Source organism: Suillus discolor (assembly GCF_016758755.1).
Source record: "Suillus discolor strain FC423 chromosome Unknown F5147scaffold_7, whole genome shotgun sequence".
Classification (NCBI taxonomy): domain Eukaryota; kingdom Fungi; phylum Basidiomycota; class Agaricomycetes; order Boletales; family Suillaceae; genus Suillus; species Suillus discolor.
This window is the reverse complement of record NW_024541254.1, coordinates 836464-852116: the sequence shown is the minus strand read 5'-3', so window position 1 is coordinate 852116 and position 15653 is coordinate 836464. Positions and strand designations below refer to the sequence as shown.

The following is a 15653-nucleotide window of genomic DNA, read 5'->3' as shown; positions in this document are numbered from 1 at the left end:
AAACGAACATAGCACTAAGCGAACAATGCGGCGCGTCCACACGTGACTGACTAGGTTTGATCACGTGCACGCGTCACAACAAGTTTTAAAACTGGTTCGACCGGCTCTAAAGCTTTAAAGGGTCAAAAACACCTGTATTCCTACGTGTACAGTATGTCGTGATATATGACGACCATAATGACATGGGACAATGAAAAGAATGAAATAAAGGGGATTGTATGAACTGATGCTGGTAAAAAATAAGATATGCGACGATGAATAGTAGTACAATAATGAAGTCAGTCAATTATGGTATGTAGCCCGAGGGTGTGGTTCTATGATCATGAATTCTGCATAACAGTATCCGGTACCATGGGGGTGAGTCGTGATAAAAACGAAAGATTGCGACGCATGCGCACAGTGCGTGGAGTAAATCCTCCCTCCTGGCTACCTGCCAGTGGGGATGATGAAAGTGAAGCTGCAGTAGTCGAGCGGCGGCGGAGACTGGGCGACCCAAACAACGTCCTCAATCGCACTGGAGTTGACACTACAACCCCGAAATCTCCAGCAGACGAATCAGGGGCAGAATGTGGAAACTGACTTAAGCACATCAAATCAGGTTGTGACATCGGACGATCCGCGGACGCCAAAGAAGGGTGGAAGTTTGGAAGTGGATTACTGAGAGACTTGGTCGATGCATCTGAAGGAAGTTCCTCGAGTGGGACATCGGGCGCACTTTGTACCCTTCTTCGAAGCGTCCCTTTCGACCACCACTTGAGTAGGCTTGGTGTAGTCGATACACTCCCCGAATCAGATGGTTGATATGACAGAGGAAGCATTGGCGATGTAGAGCGCGAGAAGAGGACTCGGACATTCTCGACCATAGAGCGGCTTCGTTTGGGCGTGAAGGCTTCCTTCCGGGCTGTAGGGTCTGATCGAGGAGCCACACCTGACAGCACCGAGGTGGGTGCAGATAGTGACCCAGGGACGATAGGACTCCCTGGAGTAGAAACGGACACAGAAGAACACTGTGACATAGGGGAAGGCGACTCTGGGGTACCATCCAGTTTCACTTCGTCGTCCAGAGACGCAGTCCTTGAAACGGCAACGAGCTTGAGTTTCGTTTGTTGGCGGCGTTTGGCCAGCTTGACTGGTGGGATGGTAGGTACAGCAGGGATGTCGCCAACATCTATGTAACTCTTTCGTCTGGGGACAAGCACACTCTCCCGCTTGGTCAGACGATTCTTTGCAGCCACACTCATAGCACCAGCCATAGTCAATCCTGAGCTTGACCTTGAGAACGACCGCGACACCTTCGATGCTTCAAATAGTTCTTCTTCATGGGTATGCGCATAGCAGCGAGCGGAGAGACAGCTCTCCGAGAACACGTCAAGGAGTCCACGATCGACCTGTTCACGTGCGGGGGCAGTGGCGCGTACAAGATGAATTGTATCTGACTCTGACAGCATGGTAAGATAAGTCCTATTGGATGTGGTGGATGAGCGACGGCTAGGACCGAGCTGATGACCAGAGTCAGATTTCTGAGATGGGTCGGTTTTGTAGGAGGCCCGACCCGACCTCGGTGGATCGGAATGGGCAGAGAATGAGTGGTTCTCGTCTCTGCTAGATGCTGCTTCATTATCCAGCTCGGGAATAGACTGGATTGTGGGCAAAGGGCTGATCACTTCGTATGGCGTATCTTCTAGCAGTGACAACACGAAATCCCCTTTAGAATCACCTCTAAAACTGCATATCGGTTCACTCGTCCATGCAGCAGGAAGTTCGAGCGCATGATGAATAGCAGCCTTCCAGACATCCTTCTCACGGCGACAAGACGCTGCGAACTCGAAAATGTGACCTCGCCCAGAAAGGCGAAACCAACTCGGTAATAGGGCTAGCGAAGGTGGTATTAAACGTTGTGTGTTCATAAGTCGAAACCTGCATACCTTCGTCGTTCGTCGAGTCGACTAGGTCAAACCCCGCCAAGGAAAACCAGTGTTTCGGCTCGTACGTCCTCACTTTATGAACTTTGGCAAGAACAATGTAACCCCCAGGGTACAAGAAAGCCCCGAGATACTTGGCTTTGACTGTGCCGTTGCTACTGGCATTGAGACTGGGGTAGTGGATTACATCCAATGATCCCGCGAGATGACAAGGGCCTAGAGATGACAGGAAACCGAAAGAAAGATTGTGCGATGCAGGTCTAGTGTAAGATGCCGTTACTAGGGCTAGTCCCTGCGATATCCGCGAGGCAATGAGGGAGGACTTGATTGCTAAATCCTGCTGGCGGCGTGCTTCATCCACGGAGCTGGCTACGGCCCGCATGACATTCAGCGCACTTTGCACCGAATTCCTCTCCACATCACGGGATCCGCTTTCCGCGTTAGACACGGAGCTTGACTCGCCGCTGCCGCTTGCACTTCGTGGATGATCTTGGAGTTGATCGAGGAGTAAGGGATAACGGCAGATACGTTGAACAGGTTTGATGAGGTAATCCATGAATGCGAGCTTCGACTTCATGCCAGTTTGCCCCCGATCTGAGTGCCCACTTTCAGACGTACTGATTATAGATGCCTTGAGGTTGGCGTTAGAGCTGACGCGGGAAATACTCTGCCGACAACTAGGCGCGTCCAATGATGAAAGCGAATGCCGTCGCCTTCTTGCGATTAACTCGTTTTCACTGAGAGTACCGTCTGCGCCATCGTCATCTTCAGCTTCTTTGTCGGTGATAGAGTGAAGCGAGCCATTGATGCGCATTTCAGCAGCTATGGTGGCACATGATTGCTCGAACGTCTCCCATTCGGCTGGGAACTCCTGTTGGACTTTTCGGACAAGGTCGAATGCTTCAGGATGTCCGGAGCAGAACGATTGGTACAAATGAAATTCATGTGCCTAAAGGAGACTCAGTACTGTGGGACACGAAGCATCGCATACCACCTACCCGTTCAATGAATTTTGTGGCAACTGCATCAAGTGCCAAGTGTAATGTCTCCAAATTGCGGGTATATTCCTTCTGCATGATCGTCACGCCGCCACTAGCCCCATCGAGAATCATTGGAAAGCCGAGAGGGGAAACGAGTGCCCTTAGTTCACAAACTAATTGTTCATGAAACTTCAGAATGTCCTCCATATTACGAGTTATCAAGCCAAGGTCAGCGGGGGAGAATACGCGCCGCATTGGAGACTTTTCCTTCGTTACAGCAACCAGCGCTGGCGGGCCACTGACAACAAGGGGGACGTTTTCGCAGGGAGAGAATGGCACGGGGGCCGACAGGTGGTAAACAGATTGCGTGCGGGTAGCGGGGTTCGATGAAGGTGGGTTGAAGGCAGGAGAGGCGGAACGGGAGAAATGGGACATCCCAAGGCTAGAAGAGGGGGGATGTGGTGGACGAGTCGTCAGACCGGGCAGAAGCCTAAGGTACACCTGATGAAACGTGCGACGATCAAAATCTCGAGAATTGGCCAATCCGGATCGATCGACTCACTGTAACAAGAACCTTAAGATCAAAAAGGTATCCGACTTCCGTGGAGAGCAACTCCAAGAGTGCATGACATTTTCTCACGTCATCCTTGCTTCCTCTAAGATCATCATCCTTTCCCTGAAGCGGATGATCGGCAGCTTCCGAGCTTGACTCCTCCCCTTCAGGTGGATTCTTATGACGGCCATTCAACTTCTTGAGCTTGCCGTCATCCTCCTTATCTGAATCATCCTGCGGCATGTGGAACAATGGTTTCTTCTGAAATGCTGCTGATTTGCCGTTTCGATGTGATCGTTCTTCACTGTGTTCACCGATACTCACACGTAACGGACTTCCGGACGATCTTGTCCCTTGCTTGGCGGGGTTGTCACGTAGAGGTGTCAGTGACAAAGGCGGTGCGGCGGGAGGAATGATGGGTAAGGGTTTCACAGCAGATATTGGAGGAAGTGACGCTCGACGCTTCACAGTCAGCTCCGGGGACTGTTCAGATATGCTGGCAAACGTAGGGTCCGGGAAAGAGGCGGAGGCGGTCACGAAAGACGAATGTGGTCGCAAGGACACAGAAGTTGAAGATATGTGGGCATATTTTGGAGGTGGTGTTGGAGGTGTGGCCATCCAAGTCGGGGTTGGAATAGTCATATCTACGTCTGCAGCAGACTCGCTGTGTGCAATTTTTCTGTCCCTTTCATCATCCATGTCGGAGTTCAGGCTAAAGGTGATGTTGGTTGTCATGCTCGTCGCGGGGGTGCTCAACGGAGATGCGATGATGGGTGTGAGAGGAACAAACTGCTGAGAAAACCGTGGTGACGGCCGAGTAGAACGAGACACGGCTGTGGAGGAAATCTCGCGTATGGAAGATGTATCAACTGAAAAGGACATCAGATGCTCAGAAGTGAAAACAGTCGCGTTCGCTGTCCGGCGTTCCAGCAAGGAGATGGGTGATGAAGAGGTACGCGGTCGCGGGCGTCGAGAGGTCGTGCGCGTCCGAGATGAGGGAACTAAATGCGCTACGGGAGAGCCATTCTCCATTCGTCAAAAGGGTCTGTGAGAGTACATAAGAATGTGTAAGAAATTACGCCAAAGAGAAAGCCCTGAGTGTTGAACACAGGTGACAGACCTTAGGGAGCCTCTTGGCTGCCCGCCAGACACAACTCAGTGAGTAGGTTCGAGACGACCTGCAGCGACTGAGCTGCTAAGTGAAAGCGAATTTGGCAATTAATTGCAATGGTTGTAGAGGGTGACGCGACCCTGACGAGCATATACCTGCCCAACGACTGACACTTTTGGTCAGGATCGTTGCCCTGTTAGTGAGCACTGCGAGGGATTCGGAATGAAGAATGAAAGACGATTAATGGGGCGTTACGAACGAAAGTAGTGGAGATGATGCAATTATTAGTTGGAGATGATGTAGGCCAAATACTAATGGGTGTATATGTATAAAAAGACCGATACGTCAGAGAGCTCTCCAAAATCCATAAGCGGAGATTAAACTTTATTTGCGGTCCGCGACAACCAGACGCGTACGTCCACGTGCATTGATTTCTGAATTCGCAAGTAGTCTTTTAGAGCGATGCTGTGCGATATGTATAAATATAATATGTAGAATGTCAAACTACAGCACTAGAAGTTGGTTGGCAACCGAACTAGAAATCTATCTGGTCCATATCATTACTATCCTCCCACCTTGGATGCAAAGAGCGCGCACGAATCTCAGGGGAAGGGTTCGAATTGATTCAGATTAATCACTGGCACCCATGATCGGATGATGCGACATGAGGCCGTCCCCGGCGGCACTCACTCGTTAGCAACAACGAGCGGGTACCCGGTAGGTTTTCACTTGGCTGGGAGAACGGTGCGTGCGGTGTTTCAGTGTTTTCCCAACCAATTACGAATTTGGGATGCTGAAGAAGACAAAACGTGGGTGGAAGAACACCGGTTAGTGAAGTTTAGCGACCGCAGTAATGAAATTCGGGCCAGCACTTGATGCCAGATGCTGACGAGTGACTGAGGCACTGCATCTTATAATTAGATTGCCGAGTCTACCAGCATCATATCTGCAGCAGTATTCTTCTTCGGGTTGATAACCACACAACGCTTGGCCATGTGGTAATTTGTCAGGCGCCACCACTAGTGGAGCTACAATTTCGTTTCCGCAGTGACTTTCGTCCACGTCGACTTCAGTCTAGGTCTTACGTCTATACCACGTCGGGTTGTACACCTAAACACCCTCGGATTACAGTAGAGCTCCATTCTCGTTTCCGCAGTGACTTATCTCCGCGCGCTACTAGTAAGAATTCAGGTGTACCGGCCCCCCTAAGATTCAGAAGAACAGAAGAACCACGTTGACTGCAACGCAATTGGCGTTATCATTATAGAAATAGTGTCAAGGCATAGTAGAAGCGCAACAGCACGTCAAGTATGATACCACGTGAACTATGCGAGGTGAGTAAGTCGTCGACACGTTGAATAAAATGGACACATAAGGTATGGTAGCGCAACCCTGAAGTTTGAAGCCCTGAAGATCGACTGCCAGTTCACAACGTTCCCCCCTAATACAGATCCATGCTATCATCCGATCGGGGCACAAATGGGATGTTCTGAGCCTCCGCTTGTTCGCGTCTCAGTTTCTCCTTGTCGAGGAACTTGCGCAGCGCCGCTATATTCGGACCACTAAAGGCACGAAAAACCGACTTCTGATCGGGGTCCAAATCCTGGGGTTGGCACGCTGATAAGAATCTACGTCATAGATACCAGTGATCTGGGACATACCGTAGGAGGCGGGTCAGAAAACCGCCCGACACCGGTCCGCCTTGCACCAGGTACACCAGTCGCAGTAAGGTGCACAAGGCGATTGCAAGTTCGGACTAGGTGATGTAACGATTTGAGTGTGATGCGGTCGCAGTATGAAAGGTGCAATCGCTCCAATGAAGGGGTATGGTCCGCAAGGAAATAGACAGCGTTGTCGGTTAGCTTTGGTACACGCACAAGAACAAGGCGGTGAATCTGTTCTAGGCTAGCTAATTCAAATACAGCCATATCAGTTAACTGTCGGCAGACTATAGTTCCGCGTCAGCATGCAATACGCTTGGACGCTCAACAAGATCAAGACTTACATGCCAAGTCAACAGATCGAAGCTCGGTACATGATCGCGCCAAGGACACAATACCATTGTCGGTGATTCGTGGGCAATGTGCAAGGGTAAGGTTGCCGAGGTGAAGGCCAAGTTTGGATATGCTTTCAACAGCCTTGTCAGTAAGGTTAGGACACCCGGCCAATGCAAGTGACCGGAGCAATGGAGCATGTGCCACGATGCCTTCGACACCCGCATCGGTCAGCTTCGGGCAGTGACTCAGATCTAGCACACGAAGATCGATTGCGGTATGTCGTAGGATTAGGGATGGAAGCTGATCAAGCCAGGTATGAGGACGAGCTGGTAACGGCTTCTCCCCGGAAGGCTGAGGAGTGAGGGTTTTGATCGGCGAAGGCAGCGCACTATCGGTTAACTGAGAAGAGCGCGCCAACGTCAAAGTGCGAAGTTTTCTAGAATATGACCAAATGTCGCGAACAGACACAGCCGTCATGAGCGGCTGGTCGTTCAGCTCCAATTCCACAAGCTTCGGGAAGGTCTTAGCGATTGCTGAGACTGAAGCATCAGTGAGTACTACCCCGCTGAGCTGCAGCCACTGCAAAGGAGGTGTTTTCGCGACCAGTTCCATGATGCTCACGTCAGTGACGTACTTGCACCCAGTAAGGTCAAGACCTTGTATATTGCAGTTTTCACGTGCAAGATGGACAATAGTCTTGTCAGACGTGTCTGTCACCCCAGAGAGCACTACCGACTCCAAATGACGACAGAAAATCATCTCTGGGGTAACCCATTCGTCACTTACCCCGCAATTGGGGTCACGAATAACCAAGTGGCGAACGATTCGGCGCTCTGATTCTGATTGGGGGAGCCGATCGACGATCCTCTTCATGTCCTCGACATCTGGGCTATTCATAATGCGTTTGAGATAGCGATAGAAGAGTTTGAGATGTACACGCGCGGAAGGAGGGTTCTAACAAGCAGGATGCTAGTGGAGCGCCAGCATAGCCATGAAAACCTCTGTCGTTGTCTTTTGTCGCGAGCTGTGTGATAATTGTTTGGGCCACCGGGGGCGTCTACTTGTCCATACCCGGCCGACACAAACTTCCACAACTCCACATCTGGAACGCAGGCTTCGGCATTACCCGACTTGGAAAACTACGGGATTGAGCAATGACCTCCACCAGCTCGCGGAGCTCCTCGACCATTACGGCGACGAGGCTGTCAAATCAGCCACCACTACAGCCGCCACCACCTAATCCATCTAGTCGATTCCCAGTCACACCAGCTGTATTGCGCTCCATATTCACATCGTCGCGTACGCCCCACGAGGAGAGGTCCATATCTCGTGTCGCATTTTTCAGGTAAAGACGTTCATCAATTTTTGCTGTGCTTGTATTGAGCGAGCTTGCAAGGTTCGCCGGCTTTCTGCTCAGTTGCGTGTGCATCAGCTTTGCTGCTGCGAGAGGAAGGGGGATGAGAGGAAGTGCCGGTCTTCTAGGAGTTGTTTGACCGACAAAATATCAATGTAAAGTCTCAAGTTTGTCAAAAGTTGGCTCGAAGTCAGAACTTGTTGAGAAGCATTATGGTAACAATAACTGTATGTTGGTGTTTATAACTATAGCAATAAAATCAAGCATCCGAATCGTCGGTTGACCCATCAGCATCTCTATCTTGGCTATCAGATGCACCTTCTTGTGCACCACTTGGCCCCGCGTCTCCAGGCTCTGGGTCCGCCGGCTCATCAATGTTTGCTGCGCTGATGACTTTTCGTTTACGTGCTGCCGAAGCGGGAGGAAGGTGAGCTTTCTTGACTCGAAGGATATCCATGATTTCTACAGGTAAGATAAGCAACAATCACTTGGTAGTCCTTGAAGAACGAACCTTGGTGGGTCATATCTTCGTACCCCTTGATTCCTCTCTTCATCGTCAACCAGCGTCGTTGGAGTGAGTGAGCACTCCATAGATTCCAATCTGAATCAGGCAGCGTCTTCCAGTCGATCTCAGTATCGTCCCTAACGTTCATGGAGTCGACCCTGTCAACACAAATAAGCATATAGAAACCGGCAGCAGACTACCGCCATACTTATGGACCAATATATAGGCATCTTGAGCGCTCCAACGTGGCTTTTGCCCTTCATTTTTGACAGTTTTACTCAGCGAATCTGTCCTGCAAGAAAGGTCAAATTTATACATATCGCATATCAAAGGCGCTGACCATTTGATTCGACATTGTTGTCTGCCGCGCCTATTCCCCATTCTATCGCTCACTTTGCCCCAGAAGACATCGTTATCAAAATCCTTGCCCTGTTGGATCGTCATCTCCGTGACAATTGCCGTCAACTCCTGCTCTTCTTCCTTTGTCCACGCCCCCGTCACCCGGACTTCACGATTGGCGATGTGATTGCGATAACGGTCACGACAATCGGAGGACATTCGACCTACAATCTCACTGACTTTTTCCCATTGTTGACCTAGGTCCGCAACAGCTCTGATAGCCAGCATATGAAATGTTAATGAATGAAGAGGGCGGAAATGACATACTGTTTCAGCACTGCATCTTCTTCGGGCATCCATTTGCCTTGCTGCTTCTTGGGATGGAATGCCCTACGAACGTGGTGATAAACGGCAATAATAGGGCGTAGAGCGAGAGCGGAAGCTAATCGAGATCTTAACATTAGACCGACATTTCATAGAGTAGAAGGAAACCCACTAATTTCCGACCAAAACGCATTGTCTTTGCCTTTCTCGTTCTTTTGGAAAATAATGTCCTGGAGCTGATCGTCTGTAAGACCTCGACCCTGTCATCTGCAATGTTGAGTATTCGTGTCGACAAGTATCATGAATAGCGCACCGCTTTAAAAGCTTCGATAGCGGCTCGAAGTTGTTCCTCTTCGATTGCGGAAAATTTGCCCTTCTTGTAAACGAGACCTATTGTAAAGAATTAGCGATGGTTCACGACCTCTGGAAATCAATTGCCTTGTGTTTTAACCATCTCGGCCAGTTTTGTTGCGTTCATCCACTTGTTAGCTAACATGTGAGCATGATCTGGATTGCCATGTTCGGGCCCCGGAAGGCTCATGTCCAAAACACGTTTGTGGGTCGTCTTGGTCGACTTGGGAGCAGTATTCAGGATTGCTCCCGATGTAGAAGGTGGTTGTCCCATCGGTTGAGGTGGGGGTTGTGGATGCATGTTAGAATGACTAGAAAGATGCGGGATAAACCCTGGAGGAACACCAAGAGGTACATTGGCTGCTGCAGCGGCATCACCCAATGTCTTCAATACCCCGGCAAGTTTGGACATGTCCAGCTCTTGCAATGCACGAAGAATCTCGTCATTTGACGCCAATTGGACGTCGGGGAACCCCAAGTTGGGAAGAAGATTTGCAGAGTGCGATGAAGACTGACCGTAAGGATGTGCTGGAGGAGGAAAGGGAAAATTTATGGGAGGATACGTCATGTAAGGAGGTGACGGGTGATTATGCTGTAGATTCGGCATAATATGATGATCCTGGTAAGAAGAATGTGCCTGGTACGGTGAAACATCCAAGTGCTGCGAGTCTGCTGTGGCGGATGCAGCAGCAACGACAGCATTCAGAAAATCAACTGAGCTCGTTGGATGGATCTCTGGTGCATCTTCCACCAACTGAGGACTGAGAGTGTCAACAGTGTTCTGTACGACCTCCTTGGCCTTCCCTTTCTCGGTCTTCTTTTTATTCTTTTTATCCTTCACCATCTCGACACTTTGCTCATTGACTTGCACGGTTGATGCATTCACATCGTCAGTACAAATTTTCTTTCGCTTCTGCCTCTTCTGGGAGCCGTCTACTGAGACTCCACCGGTTGAATCGTTACGAACGCGTTTCTTTTTCGACTGGTTGTCCTGGGATTGCGTAAATGCATTATTGACTTCGCCGACGGCCTGTTGCAGCGCTCGCTGAATATCGGATGAAAGGCTCGGGGTTTGATGAATCTGGGTAGCCATGCTTTAGGTGCTTTAGGGTGGGCCGACGAGATGGATGAGGGCAAGCAAAAAGATTCAGCATCCGGAGCTCTGGTCCTACTGGAGCAGCATCCCGGCGGGACGATACCGAGAATCTACTAAATATATCTGATGTCCGTCAATCATCGTCAAACCACCGCTCTTCTGCATTTCTATCATCATCTACATCAAGCCACTCATCCCAGTCAACTGAATCATAATCTGCTCCCTGACAAGAAATTCGCTCGAGTTGGCTTTTCATGCAAAGCGACAAGACTCACTTCAAGCAAGCCATATATGAATCGTTCCCTTATGCGTCTTTCAAACAACGCCTGAGCCTCTTGTGGAGATTCAGGCTCTTGAATTTCAGGATACTCTGAATCGTCTTCGTCTTCACTGTCACTTTCCTCTTCCGGGACAAAATCATCGTTCGCCTGCGTTCTCTGGATATATCGTACTCTCTCTGCTTCCCGTTCCTCCTCCATGTCGCCGAGTAGCTTGGCCAGGTTGCCCACCTGTTGTTCTGAACCACCTAGGAAATTCATTTTTGCCCATTCCTGCTCCTCCTTCCCTTCTTCTTGTCCTCGTCGTTCTCTGCCCTGCCACAGTGTTGGCCAGGTATTTCGGGCAACTGCGAAGCTCAGAGACCGTGGCCTTGATTCAGTAAATTTCAGTCTTCGATTACGTATCTCAGTAATCGTTGTTCGTTGTTTTGGTGTTGTGACGAGTGAGAATCGCTGTATGATGTTGGGAGGTAGCTCATGTAAATGTCTTTTCAAAAACTCGATGGGATCGACACTTGGAAGAGGATTGTAGTCCTGGGGAAGGGTGAGATAAGATAAAATGTCAGAATCTTGAAAACCGGATTGCATGTTAACGTCAGGGATAGCTTGAGCTACTTACACAGACGTTTACGTCCGTTTAGTGTCAATACAGCGAGTGGAAGCTTCTGAATTAAACAGAGATAAACAACTTCACATCTTAAAGCTTAACCTGCTGCCCATTTGTGAACTCATAAATATTGCACGATCTATTCGCATAGCTTAGGTTTGCAATGATTCAATCAGATTCACTTCATCCACAACCTTCTCCACCACGAACATTCTTCTGTTGTTGGGACTGGTGTAGACTCACCTTTTCAACCGTTGACGAGCTTGCTTCTCATGTCAGGCATGATCATATCTGGCAACTTCAACCCATGAGCAAAAAGGAAATTGTGCGCATGAGAAAGCAGGATGCAGCGGAGGCTCAAAGCATGACCGAGTCATCGGGCAGCTCAGTGCCAGTGCCCCTTTCCAACGGTGCGTCTCCCTGATGTCATTTACCTGTCCTGAGATACGCGTATTTTGCGTGTTTTTCAACAACCAACTTATAAATTTTGCCTTTCTGTACATAGGTAGAACACATTTGTCAAGTGCCAATTCTACGGATCAAGGCTCGTCGGGCTCTCAGCCATTCGCCTCATCGCAAGCACCTCCATCGCGAATTCTGAGCGCAACCTCTTTAACGCCTCCTACCTCCCATCAATCATCTTCGTTTCTCCCGCCGGAAAAAACACCGCCACTGCCTGCAGTGCACAGGGTCAATTCGCATAAACCCTCTGCTGCTCTGCAGGCCGCTCCTGCGAGAGGACGCGATTTCCCATCTTTTGCTCAGTTGTCATCACCAGCTGACACCTCATCTATCCCGTCTCTTCCGCAATCACCAGACATCAGCACGCTCTCATTCCGCCCTAATATTGCAGCTCAAATCGACTCCTTTGATCGGCGACACAGTAGACTCAGCGAGATTGCTCAGGCACTTAATATGTCTTTGCATCGTTCTCGCACTGATTCATCAAGCTCATCGCAAGATGCAGTAGAGCGACAGCTCCTACGGGAGGATGCAGCGGATGTTAGTATCCAGAGCATCCAAGCACCAGAGACGGTTCACAACGGTGCAGCATTGTCCACCCCCGACGATCCAGCCACCATCGTTACGGGCATGGTTGTGGACGTGGCTGACGCTGATCTCCAGTGGCCTGAATCTGAACCTGAACACACTCCCGCTAACCGGCCTAGGCAGCTCTCTCCGCCGGTCGAGATGGAGGACGTTGAGGGCATAGAATATCGCAGCTCTCCCGTTGTGACCCGAAATGATAAAGCAAGACACTTCCGTTCTGGCACGCTCCATATTTCGCCATTGCCCAAAGACACTGTACCAAAATCAGCATTTGGGCCTTTCCAATTGTCGCAAGACTCTCAAATGACTTCCAATTTGAGCCTTTCGCAGAACTCAACACAATCCCATTCCCTAGTGCTTCAGACACAAGCACCATACCAGAGCCAGTCATACGAGCTTTCACAAAGTTGAGGTGTATTGGGTGGTTTTGTGAATATCCTCCTAGATCAAATCTAGATCATCTAGTGCTCGTTTTAGTTTGGACTTGTTGCAAGTGTATCATCTTTGTATAACCAATTTTTACAATCTAAGCGCTTGAGCACAGATAATGGTAGCTCAAAATTGTGTCCACCATGTGCATGAAGGGCTGTGGCGTTGCAGTCTCATTTTATACAGCACTGTATCTGCGCTCCTATACTAGAAATCGTCCATGCTGTTCCAGGGGCTGCCCCAAGGTGGTGATTAGAACGTTAAGATGAGTGGTGAGTCATAAACGCTCTTCGTTCCCGTTCCGGTCTCGACGCTGATCGCGTGTCAGGTATACGACACGAGTATTCTTGAGCAACCCTGTTCGATGGCATCACGGAGTATCCGACGGTACTCGACATGAGATGTCCATCATGTTTTACATAACAGCGTGGATTGACAAAGACAACGTGACCTCACTTCATTTCACCTCGCATCCGCGAGTCTACAAATGCACCAGACATTTTGGGGTACAACTCAACGCCCTTATTATTGCTGCTTGATGTGCAATACCTCTGTGAGTCCGGTGTTCCGCATTCGGAGGTCTTGCACTATCACATCTTACGCTAGACCAACGCTAGACATGGAGATACCCCTCTATCCAACTATAAGCCGTATCAGATGTCTATGGTCCCTATCAATTGTTGCTTCGGTGTTTCGAACTTTAAGTGTGACACGTTCTTGATATTCTGCATTTAGATGCTTTCACATTCTAGTCATGGAAAGAAGCATACAAAAAGATCGTTCTTGGATTCATGATGGAACATCTAATCGTCCCCCATCCCAGGAACTTCATCCAAACTATAAACGCGTCTCTGCCATGGGTGCTTTGGATAACACGTACGTATACCCCTTACGAGTACATAACTTATTGTCCATATTTAGAGCGCTCTCGATTGGGGTTGCGGTCCCTGCAATATAAGGGTTCTTTGTCGAATAGTCTGTCTATTGAAACTCTCAGGTTGCAGGCTCTACGGAGGCATGCTCTCGTGCTGTTTGTTCCCCGCCAGAAGCTCACAATCACAAAGTCACTTGCAATGTGTGCAGACCTGCCAGGACTTACTACTTTACCTGATATTCTTCGGATTCGTGGGCGCATCAAGTTTTTAGTAGCTTTACGTAGGATGCCTGATATGTGCTGCTCATCTGACGTTAAAGTTTCCTTTAGGTTGGCGCTGGATGTCAGATTCTATGCATCAAGTTCTGATTACGCACGCAGGTGAGCGCCAGACACCCCCTGTATGTTTGCGGTCTTGACTCCAGATGAAAGCCTATGCATGCTCCATCACCGATTTCGACATCATTACTAACCTCGGACGTGTGTAGCCCAGTTATGGGTTGCATGACGGTGGCTCATGGTTTCCGTCTAAGGGTTCATTTGCATTACAGGTCGAAATTCTGTTCGATGGCTTCACAGCGCTCATGATCATTCAAAGGGCTTTCTAAATCGATCCATCCGTATTGATCGCCCATACAGCTTCTATCGCTCCCATGCATGTCTATATATCTATATGTGGTTTCCGCCAGTGAACGGTTGCCGATTTCCACGCAGTAAGTAACGAGAGCATGATTGTACCTATGTCCGTCCTGTCTCTTGTCATATTGCTGAATTTGTCAGTGAGTATGCGCCCCCCTTCAATATCAATATCAGTCAACTAATATGTGATAAAGCTTACGCTGCAAGAGCGTTAGTCACGTCCAAAACATCAGGCAGCTCGGGTAATGCATCTACCCCTTTAGCATCAAGTTGACGGTCTTCATGACACCCAAGGGGCGTTAATGTCTGTAAATGCTGTTGCAGATGCCGGAGATGTCCTTATCGCTGCCTACCTCTGCACGTTCTTCCAAAATTTTCGCACTGGTTTCCGGAGGCCTGATACCGTGCCAGATAAGCTGATCCCTCTTACCATCAGTAATGGTCTGCTCATCAGCGTTTGTGCGTCCTTCATTTCTGTATGTAACACATTATAAGTGGCTCGGTGTTGTGATCCTGATCTAGTCGTCATACAGATTTCAGTATGGCCCGATACCTTCATCTACATTGCCGCATTGCCTTCTATGTCTGTCTGGGTCGTCGTAAGTATAATCAAAAATAAATATTCCGTTCACGAGATTGGAATGGTCATTTTGAGTTTACCAGTGCTACTCCTTGCTGGTAACCCTTAATATTTGCACGTAAGGGTCTTCGCAGTCATTTTCGCGACGACAATATGCTGCTTTCGCTACAGGGAATCAATCATGTCACTGGCAGTCCACAGAGGGCGAGTGCCGCGATTTTTTTTTGGTACGAGCGCGTTGCTCGTGTACGATTTGCGGATCATAACAACATTTCGATCAAGCTTGATGCCATGCGGCAGTTCGCTCCAAATGAGGTCGGTTTCTCTCTCGTCTGCTGATCTGCATTGTATCACAGAATTCATCTGCACTGGATCTTTTGAAGCTCTGAGGAGCTCGTTATCATGCAGGAGATTGAGAACGCCCACTCAATATATTTATAGGTCTGTGCGAAACAAACATTCCAGTCTGCAGTATTTTCATTCACGGTCGATTGTGAAAGGTAAAAACCTTCATACTGGACTCAAGTCGTGGTCGACTGAGTTCAATGCATTCGTGACTCAGCGCTCAGCGCTCAGCCCTCGAGTCACCGGTTTACACATACAATGCCCCTCTCCGTTTGGGTATCTGACTCGAGGTTCGTTCTTCGGCTTGCACATACGAAGC

At 49.2% G+C, this 15653-nt stretch overlaps 7 protein-coding genes across 7 annotated transcripts; 3 read left to right on the top strand and 4 right to left on the bottom strand.

Moving 5' to 3' along the window:
* Nucleotides 1-320: 320 nt before the first annotated feature.
* Nucleotides 321-4337, bottom strand: F5147DRAFT_568527 (uncharacterized protein; the record flags this gene model as incomplete). The annotated part of the gene is made up of 4 exons (XM_041430906.1): nucleotides 321-1873; nucleotides 1926-2871; nucleotides 2921-3403; nucleotides 3465-4337. The coding sequence occupies 4 exons, from the start codon at nucleotides 4335-4337 to the stop codon at nucleotides 321-323; spliced, it is 3855 nt and encodes a 1284-aa protein (XP_041297410.1).
* A 1267-nt stretch (nucleotides 4338-5604) lies between these two features.
* F5147DRAFT_675727 (RNI-like protein) lies at nucleotides 5605-7630 on the bottom strand. The gene is made up of 3 exons (XM_041435945.1): nucleotides 6572-7630; nucleotides 6228-6514; nucleotides 5605-6169 (listed from the first exon to the last, which is right to left on the bottom strand). Exons 1-3 carry the CDS (start codon nucleotides 7458-7460, stop codon nucleotides 6008-6010), a joined length of 1338 nt encoding a protein of 445 aa, XP_041297409.1. The 5' UTR covers nucleotides 7461-7630; the 3' UTR covers nucleotides 5605-6007.
* An 87-nt stretch (nucleotides 7631-7717) lies between these two features.
* On the top strand, nucleotides 7718-8056 carry F5147DRAFT_568868 (uncharacterized protein; the record flags this gene model as incomplete). Its single annotated transcript, XM_041430918.1, has 2 exons — nucleotides 7718-7908; nucleotides 7960-8056. 2 exons carry the CDS (start codon nucleotides 7718-7720, stop codon nucleotides 8054-8056), a joined length of 288 nt encoding a protein of 95 aa, XP_041297408.1.
* A 120-nt stretch (nucleotides 8057-8176) lies between these two features.
* F5147DRAFT_743514 (uncharacterized protein) lies at nucleotides 8177-10280 on the bottom strand (the record flags this gene model as incomplete). Its single annotated transcript, XM_041439608.1, has 8 exons — nucleotides 8177-8379; nucleotides 8429-8580; nucleotides 8631-8714; nucleotides 8763-9035; nucleotides 9089-9203; nucleotides 9258-9345; nucleotides 9399-9475; nucleotides 9524-10280. 8 exons carry the CDS (start codon nucleotides 10278-10280, stop codon nucleotides 8177-8179), a joined length of 1749 nt encoding a protein of 582 aa, XP_041297407.1.
* A 287-nt stretch (nucleotides 10281-10567) lies between these two features.
* F5147DRAFT_675719 (uncharacterized protein) lies at nucleotides 10568-11469 on the bottom strand. The gene is made up of 2 exons (XM_041435944.1): nucleotides 10808-11469; nucleotides 10568-10755 (listed from the first exon to the last, which is right to left on the bottom strand). Exons 1-2 carry the CDS (start codon nucleotides 11396-11398, stop codon nucleotides 10666-10668), a joined length of 681 nt encoding a protein of 226 aa, XP_041297406.1. The 5' UTR covers nucleotides 11399-11469; the 3' UTR covers nucleotides 10568-10665.
* A 111-nt stretch (nucleotides 11470-11580) lies between these two features.
* Nucleotides 11581-12878, top strand: F5147DRAFT_649408 (uncharacterized protein; the record flags this gene model as incomplete). Its single annotated transcript, XM_041433339.1, has 2 exons — nucleotides 11581-11827; nucleotides 11923-12878. The coding sequence occupies 2 exons, from the start codon at nucleotides 11581-11583 to the stop codon at nucleotides 12876-12878; spliced, it is 1203 nt and encodes a 400-aa protein (XP_041297405.1).
* Nucleotides 12879-14711: 1833 nt separating this feature from the next.
* F5147DRAFT_834123 (uncharacterized protein) lies at nucleotides 14712-15378 on the top strand (the record flags this gene model as incomplete). Its single annotated transcript, XM_041443897.1, has 4 exons — nucleotides 14712-14885; nucleotides 14943-15008; nucleotides 15161-15304; nucleotides 15346-15378. The coding sequence occupies 4 exons, from the start codon at nucleotides 14712-14714 to the stop codon at nucleotides 15376-15378; spliced, it is 417 nt and encodes a 138-aa protein (XP_041297404.1).
* Between the last annotated feature and the right edge of the window lie 275 nt (nucleotides 15379-15653).